The sequence below is a fragment of the Priapulus caudatus genome, unplaced genomic scaffold (genome assembly GCF_000485595.1).
Source record: "Priapulus caudatus unplaced genomic scaffold, Priapulus_caudatus-5.0.1 Scaffold301, whole genome shotgun sequence".
NCBI classification, from domain to species: Eukaryota; Metazoa; Priapulida; class Priapulimorpha; order Priapulimorphida; family Priapulidae; genus Priapulus; species Priapulus caudatus.
In genome coordinates this window covers 199,399-208,120 of record NW_014577362.1, presented here as the reverse complement: position 1 = coordinate 208,120, position 8,722 = coordinate 199,399, and the positions used below count along the sequence as shown (strand labels likewise).

Here is an 8,722-nt window from a genome sequence, read left to right as displayed (position 1 = left end):
TGTTCTTCATCATCACCCTAATCATTGCACAACATTCCAGCCTAAGCATAAACCTATCACTACAGACGTGAGTCTAGCATAGCTCTAGTAAACTATAGTCTGAGTACAGTTGCGCCTGCTACTGTTGACTGCTGGCCGCTGGCTACAGTTGCCGCCAGTGGCAACTGTACGTGGGCTATAGTTATAGAGCTAGGTCTAGCATATATGATAAATTAAACATGATCTGTAACAACACGATGCTGATGGCAGCATAATAATTAATATAATCTCATTAAAATCTGAACACTGACCACAGGCCCTTGGAGGCTCAAATTTCAAGAAGAGTAAGACTATATTAAGAGCGAAAGCTTTGCTCTTAATATAGTCTTATACTCTTCTTGAAACTTGAGCCTCCAAGGGCCTGTGCACTGACAGATTGTATGACAGCAAAATATAGAATATATGAAGAGCGTATAAAGAAGGAGAGTGTACAACGGTGAAATGCTGAAACCATGTTGCAGTATTAGTCGAATTAATAAACTTTTCCCGTTTTATTTTGATGATTCTTTGCAGTATTAATTGATCAGCTGTCTTACCTTGTTAATATAAAGCAAATCACATGTCCCTACGATGCCTCTACGCTGAGATAATGAGCGGTGAAAAATCTGGTATTTTTGCCGAAAACCGACTCCAGATCAGTCAGTACTGCGACAGTCTCTTGTTTTGTGCACTGTATGTTGCTTCGGTCGCCGCTGTGTAGCGCTGACTTGATACGTTATTACTGCAGCGTTACTACATCCAGCGTAAGGGGCGGGTCATCACCATGGCGATAAATAAAAAGACGTTTTTGTGGAGTAACGGCTGCGTCAATGACTGGAAATGCGAGAAAAGATAGTAGAAGGAAAATAAATTTCATTGTCAATGAATGACGGAAACACGCGAGGTTTCCCGAAGCTATCGCCAGATACAAGAGACAGTCGCAGTACTGACTGATCTGGAGTCTTTTTTCGGTGAAAATACCAGATTTTCACCGCTAATTATCTCAGCGTAGGGCATCGTAGGGACAAGCGGATTGTTTTATATTAGCAAGGTAGGACAGCTGATCAATAATAACTGCAAAGAATTGTCAAAATAAAACGGGGAAAGTTTATTAATTCGACTAATACTGCAACATGTTTCAGCATTTCACCGTTTAACCGGACCGCCCTAGCTGTGACTAGAACTATGGAAACTGGTCACCCAAACCTCTGGATCCGCCCCTGCATTTCAATCGATAACGTAACTGATACAGTAGCGCGGCACGTGGGTGTTATTTGTTTATAAACAATCTAGTCTGACTGACTCTTCTCCCTCTCTCTCTCCTCTGCCGCTCTCTCTCTCTCTTTTCTCTCTCTCTCTCTCTCTCTCTCTTCTCTCTTCTTCTCTCTCTCTTCTCGCCTGCTCTCTTCTCTCTTTTCTCTCTCTCTCTCTCTCTCTCCTCTCTCTCTCTCTTCTCTCCTCTCTCTCTCCTCTCTCCTCTCTCTCTCTCTCTCTCTCTCTCTCTCTCTCTTCTCTCTCCTCTCTCTCGCTCTCTCTCTCTCTCTCTCTCTCTCTCTCTCTCTCTTCTCTCTCTCTCTCTCTCTCTCTCTCTCTTCTCTCTCTCTCTCTCTCTCTCTCTCTCTCTCTCTTTCTCTCTTTCTCTCTCTCTCTCCTCTGCTCTCTCTCTCTTTCTCTCTTTCCTCTTCTCTCGCCCCCCTCTCTCTCTCCTCTCTCTCTCTCTCTACTGCAATAAAAAAAGTGTTGTGTTTGCTGAAATGATGTGTACGCAACTGCGTATCTGCATATCTGCGCCTAACAAAGGTGTCACTACGCACGACTGAAATGTTACGTTTATAACTTACGTTGAGTTGTGCATCTCACCCTTTAATATATACATACCTCCCTCCAGTAGGACACCTAGCTGTTCCTATAAAGTTTTATCATATGCTGGCACCTTGGGTTTGAGAGGTAATCACTAGGGTGGCTTAAAAACCATTACCTGTGGCAATTACTAGTAAATTAAACTTGTGTCACTATAGTCTCAGCAGGCTGTGGATATGCTGCAGGCACTGAAAAAAATGCTACAAAATTCTGCAGAATATTAATCTTCTAGTAATTAATGGAAAAATAATTTAAATTATAGGATGTCAGATGAAAGGTGGTCATGGGTGTCAAAATGTCCCTGCTTGATTCAATTAAAGCCTGCACTTAAAAAAAAACAACGCTTGCACGCATTGAATTCAGCAAATTACATTTTGTACATGACATTCTATGACATTATTGTAACCTTGTTTTTTTTATTTGCCTACTTCAGCAATTGATACAGAATTTACAGGACTATCAAGCAATGAGTTGAACAAAAACAGGTGAGTAAAACCAGGGAGAAAAAGCTATAATCTGCAAATAGCAGCATCTGGTAATTTCAAGGAATTAATAGGTTAAAACATTGTTATATAGCATCAGGAGTAGATAATAGGGAAGGAGTGTGACTTCAATAAACAAGGGAAATTCGTTATTTACTAGCCTTATAATACCTACGATTTACTACGCGTAACTCGATCATCCAACTTGAGCTCAAATCGTACACAGTACATTCGCCTAGCATCGTGCGAAATCGTTTCCTCGTATACACCCGCAATCCGGAGATAGACTAAAACGTACGACACGATTTTCCATTCTGCTGCCAGCAAAGTCGATGCGTTTTGCGCCGAAATTTAAACAAAAGGCAGCTACTAACAACAGCTTGCTCTCTCGGCAAGGCGGTGTGGCGCGCAGGGAGATTGGACATCGACGCAACACTCGGCGAGATGACCTTTGACCTGGCATACAGCTACATACCGGCATACCGACATACCGGCATACAGTTGGTATGCCCCACGCACGCACGTTCACCGCAATCAGCAGCAGCTCCAGCTCCAATCTCCCTGCGAGCCACACCGCCTGGCCAAGAGAGCAAGCTGTGGTTAGTAGCTGCCTTTTGTTTAAATTTCGGCGCAAAGCGCATCGACTTTGCTGACAGCAGAATGGAAAATTGTGTCGTACGTTTTAGTCTATATCTCCGGATTGCGCATGTATACGAGGAAACGATTTCGCACGATGCTAGGCGAATGTACTGTGTACGATTTGAGCTCAAGTTGGATGAGTTACGTGAAGTAAATCGTAGGTATTATAAGGCTAGTAAATGACGAATTTCCCTTGTTTATTGAAGTCACACTCCTTCCCTATTATCTACTCCTGATAGCATACATTACCTTCCTTCAGCAAGAATTTCATTTCTTTGGTATACAAGTGTCATGGCAACTTGCAACCAATATATTGTAAATCCACTTGTAATTGTAACTAACATTTTTTAATTATTGCAGCCTGTTTGACGATGGAGCAGCACGTTACATTAAGCAAAAAGATCACATAAAGCAGGTGACTGTGTCACAGATTGGTATTTCAATTTTCACTGAAGTTCCAAAGGAAAACAGGTAATCTTTGACAATGTGACTGCAGGGGTAGAAATTAACTTTTGAACACGGGAGTCGATCCAACTAGATAATACGCCCTTCCCTCAAAAAGAGGGAGTCCGCAGCAAAATGAGGGAGTCCGCAGTCTGAAGTTCAAAATTAAAGATATTAACAATAACGCATGTGCTTATTTTGAAGATTCATGCGGTTGCACGTCTGCCAAATCTTCTGGACATTGCTGAAAAAATACGGTAATTCCGCGAAGCCGTGCTCTGGAATGAACTAGTTAGTATGGAAGAATTTAAAGGGAGTCATACGGACTCCTGCATTTGTGAAATCAGGGAGTATTTGACTCTGGACTCTCGTTAATTTCACACCCTATGACAGTATTCCTCAATGACATCTTTGAAATGTGACATGCTTGCGCTTGAAATGGCGTGACAGCTTACGTGGCATTGCTATATGTTTCGAGGTAGTTTTGCGTAATGAATTCTATAGCAGGTGCATCTTGTTCTCTGCTCTGATATTAGGTATGAAGCATCTACCTTCAACTTCTTCTTGTTCCCAGTCAGCATTGGCCCGGTGGATGTGCGATTCACTTGTCAGGTTCGTTTGAGTGAAATCGTACCCAGTCACCTTTTATAAATGGATTATCTGTAAGTTAACTTGATCGAAATTCTTTTGGGATCACTAAAATATAACGTATTGCTGCCAGCTCTTACTATGTACGCGAGTATCATGCGTGGTCATCATTTAAGGCAAATAAACATAGAGTGCATGTTTACGTAATCAAAATAAAATAAAAAGAAATTAACTTATGGCGTATGGAATATGTTTTGTTCAATTCCCATTTATTAGAAATATTAGCTATCTTCATGTAGCCAGTGTCAGTCTCCTCAGTATCGTGGATAGTAATAGAGACATTGCATGTATAATTTCAGTCGTCGTCCCTGCGATTTCTTTGTCAGCATAATTTCGATTTCAATAAGGTATGGACTAATTCAATTGCTTATAAAAACAGACAATTGTGTTCTATAGGTTTTAAGGCATACTCTTATACTCGTTTCATTATAATATGTTGAACAACTGTGCTAAATATTAACATGTGTTTAATGTTTTCAATTGCATGTGTAATGGTTATTCTAGGTCATATTTTTTATATTATGAATGTCATAAAGTGCAATTTAATGTGGTATTTTTCCTCCGTAGAATACCAAATAAACATACGTGGGTTAATTTATTGCAGTTTGTGTATGATGGCATACCATACTTGAATGAGGAGCAGGAGATACTATTTCACCAGGCATTGGATGACTCTTTGATGGTTTTTGAATCCGAAAAGTATGACACCACTTTTACTCTAGGTTCTAGGGTTATTTTCAGTTAATTTATGTTAAAATTATGCTACATACAAAGTTTCATGGTTCAATCATCATTAGAAATTTTTTTTTTAATGTTTTAAAACTAACGACTACAGTATGATTACAACGACGGTGGTACCACTCAAAGCGCACGATCTGAAAAGTACTTTCTAAAATAATTTAATCATCAACGAATTCAGACCTGTTATTTCTCTTCTGGATTCCCATTATTTTCGCCTGGATATCACAATTATTGCTATTACCGTGTGGCAGCAACTTTGATAGAAGAGAAATGAAATTACTGAGCACAACGATCGCTGAATGGCTTGCAACTGCGAAGGAAGAAGATACCATCAGACTAGAGAAACCGGCCGGTAAGTACCGTATATGATCGCGTCATAACCGCGGGCACCTATAAGCCGCACCTCAATTTGAATCGGGTAACCAAGTATTGCGCATAGTATATTTCCCCTCACGGTATGGTGCACTTATAAACCGCAGAGCAAATACAGGGTTGAAATCTGAGGCCAAATTTGCGGTTGTTACGCGAGTATATACGGTAGTGTGGCTTCTCTCTTTAAGCTCGATGATTGAAAATTTTGCAGAGCGTAAATGGAGCAGCGTGTGAAACGGACGACCTCATACTTTTGTTGGTGTTTATGCGCTGCAGGTGTTTCGGACTACTCGATCTACACTCAGCTGAGACAGACGTTCCCTGGTATTTCAATCTGCTGCAAGGATGACACCCACGTAAGGAAGCCATGCCAGCTGGGTCCCGCAAGAATGCCGATCATTATTATTATCTGTGAAGCCGTGATTATGCGAGCCATCGGCATCGCTGCCATGTGTAGAGTCATGCTCATCGTGTCCATGAGCGGAGCGCATCGCACCGCTGCCGTCAAGATTTATCCCTGCTTGCTATTGGCGTGAACTGGAGCTGTGCCAATTTTTCATGTGCATGTGTTAATTAGGTGGAATGTCAAAAGTTAGAAGAATCCAAACGAATAAGCAAGCAGCTAGATGAGCAGGAGAAGGAAAGGTATTGTGTTGAGTGCATTCTATGATTGATGTATATCATTTGCTAAATTTATATATATATATATATATATATATATTTATTTTAATTATTGCTGTAAGTTAATATTCATGTATATGACATGGTTTACTAAGTTGTCTTTGCCTACTGTTGTGTGTTGTTCATGCAGGTTTTGACTAGGAAAGATTTTTGTAGAGACATGACACCAAATTCACTATTTCTTGCTTGTGAAATCTGCAATGCCTGTGTCAAAGCACACGCAGGAGTGGCGTCAAAGCACGCGCAGGGGTGTCATCAAAGCATGCGTAGGGGTGTCTTGTCTTTCGTAGAGGAGATTGGAAGGTGGCTGATGCGATTCTCTGCTTTCAGGATACTGGACGGCATCTTGGGCTTCACACGTGTGTTTCGCCTGATGGTCAAGCACCGCAAGCCCCTGATCGGCCACAACTGTATGATGGACCTCATGTTCATCTACGAAAAGTTCTACAGGCCACTGCCTGGTGCGTGCTCGCTCTCTCTCTCTCTCTCTCTCTCTCTCTCTCTCTCTCTCTCTCTCTCTCTCTCTCTCTCTCTCTCTCTCTCTCTTTCTCTCTCTTCTCTCTCTCTCTCTCTCTCTCTCCTCTCTCTCTCTCTCTCTCTCTCTCTCTCTCTCTCTCTCTCTCTTTCTCGCTCTCTTTCGCTTTCTCTCACTTGCTCTCTCTCTCTCTCTCCCTCCCTCTCCGTCTCTCTCTCCCCTTCCTCTCCCTCTCTCTATCCCTCTCCCTCTCCCCTCCCCCTCTTTCTCCCTCTTTCTCTTCCCCTCTCTCTCCCTCTCCCTCTCTCTCTTTCTCCCTTTCACTCTCCTTTTTTATTCCTCTCTGTTTTGCTCGCACTCCCCCTGTCTCTGTTTTGCTCACACTCGTCTTTGTTTCGCTCGCACTCTCCCTCTCTCTGTATCTCTCACTCTTCAACTCACTCTCTCTATCTCATACACACAGCGAAAATATGTTATCAAGTGCTAGCCAAATGATACTGTATCGACCCTGCATTCCTATACACTCCATGGCACTTTTATTAATTTCCATGAAAATGCACACATGCACACAAATACATGTTTTGCCCATAATGGGACGCGTTAACTCATATTAAGACGTATTTTTGTTTTAATTTCAGACAAATATGCAGACTTCAAGAGAACACTGAACGAGCTTTTCCCATTTTTGATTGACACGAAACATGTATCGTCACACCTGAGGCCGGTGAGGGATGAATTCTAATGTTTAGATGCAGTCTTCATTTTCGGTAGTAGTCGTTTGATTCAGTAGCTCTGGAGGCGAGCGTCACGCAAGCGTGATTACTGAGATTTTCTTCCTGGCCTGGACATGAACTAATGAAATTTGTTTCCATAAAATTCACCGCGCATATTGCATAAATTTCGTTAGTTTTCTCGATAAGATTTGAAGTTTGATACATGACAGATTGTAATATTCCATTACATTGTTACGATGGAATGATTAAATTAATTTGTGTGTTTTTAGTCTGGGACGTTATTAAGTGTTGTTATTTCACTGTGCATCAGTGCTGTATTTAATTTCAGCAATTTAAAGAAACTGAATTGTTCAACAATACAGGTCTGATGAATCTCTACCAAGCCTTTTCGAGGTATGATAACTGAACGTACATGCTCAGATCCTTTGATCTGACTCACTTAAAAGTCTGCATAGGCTGAAATTGCATTAAACAGATGGACTGCATTTCTTGATTTTTACACAAGTTTTGTAGACTGACTTCGGTTATATGCTGCACTTTAAGAAATGAAGATTATTGCGATATTGATCTGTGTTTCAGCAAAGAAGGAATGTACATCGTACTGTTTAGCCCTTCTGTCTCGCATTCCCACGCTTACACCAGATACAGTAAGCAGTTTCAATTACTTACCACTCGCTTATCGTTAATTAATATGTGCGAACTGCGATTAATATGTCACTAATTAGTTGGGATTACATCTGAAGGAGTTATCTAGTAATATGAAGAACGTTATATATGTGTTGATTCGCACAGAGAAATGTCGAGTAGCTATTATATTTTCAGCATTAAAAATTGGGCAGCATGAAATATCCCTATGATATTTCATATTGAATGCTTATTTGATATCAATTCTTTTGCCATTTTATATAAACCTCACAAATCAATGTGTTTGCACGGAAATGATTTTGCTATGTGTGGTTTGCATCTCTGTCAGATTTCTTAAAAGAATGGATATTAGGCTGAGGTCGGGTAACTCTCTCGTGATCGCAACACGCGACTGTTTGTGGTCTGCATGAAGAATCTTCTACTTTCAGAGAACAAGAGCATGATTCACGAGGCAGGCTACGATGCCTACATGGCTGGATACAGTAAGCGCAACCGCGGCAATTTAATACGGCCGTATTGATTCGTGACTATACTTCAGATTTTTGCATTTAATACCTCTCCATCACGTGGGATAATGGTTGTGAGTATATTATATCCACATTCAGAGTGACAGGAACGCTGTGTATAGCTGCTTAATGTAATTATTAGCTCATCTGACATAGTCAGATGCAGCTTGTAGAATCGCATGATCGTCCGTCCGTGCGTCCGTCCGTCCGTCAACAGTTGGGCACAAATCTTAACCGCTCGACGTACGGTCACGATATTCGGGACATGGGGGGTAATCCGAAAACAAGTTGGGATGTCGAAGCTGGGGGTCAAAGGTCAAAGGTCAAGAGGTGTAAAAGAAGGGGGAACATTCACTCCTTAACTTAAGGTATAAGGAGGAAATGCAGAATTGCGGCACAAATCTAAACGGCTCGACCTATAGTCTATCAGCTGGGGGAAGTCCTGTGTGCATTTATATGTCCCCGCAGTTTGACGCT

At 41.3% G+C, this 8,722-nt stretch overlaps 1 protein-coding gene across 2 annotated transcripts in view; it reads left to right on the top strand.

The window, feature by feature from the left end:
• LOC106808737 (poly(A)-specific ribonuclease PARN-like domain-containing protein 1) overlaps positions 1-8,722 on the top strand; it is a 16,330-nt gene that overhangs the window by 2,567 nt on the left and 5,041 nt on the right. For both annotated transcript variants that reach the window (XR_001393807.1, XM_014811572.1), the window contains exons 2-14: positions 2,312-2,363; positions 3,360-3,470; positions 3,980-4,055; positions 4,391-4,438; positions 4,696-4,790; positions 5,084-5,184; positions 5,481-5,560; positions 5,782-5,849; positions 6,216-6,346; positions 6,999-7,084; positions 7,423-7,487; positions 7,674-7,741; positions 8,168-8,221. Coding sequence is in view for 1 of the 2 variants with exons in the window: in XM_014811572.1 (XP_014667058.1) it covers positions 2,312-2,363; positions 3,360-3,470; positions 3,980-4,055; positions 4,391-4,438; positions 4,696-4,790; positions 5,084-5,184; positions 5,481-5,560; positions 5,782-5,849; positions 6,216-6,346; positions 6,999-7,084; positions 7,423-7,487; positions 7,674-7,741; positions 8,168-8,221 (1,035 nt within the window). In the remaining variant the exon portion in view is untranslated. The remainder of the gene's footprint in view (positions 1-2,311; positions 2,364-3,359; positions 3,471-3,979; positions 4,056-4,390; positions 4,439-4,695; positions 4,791-5,083; positions 5,185-5,480; positions 5,561-5,781; positions 5,850-6,215; positions 6,347-6,998; positions 7,085-7,422; positions 7,488-7,673; positions 7,742-8,167; positions 8,222-8,722) is intronic.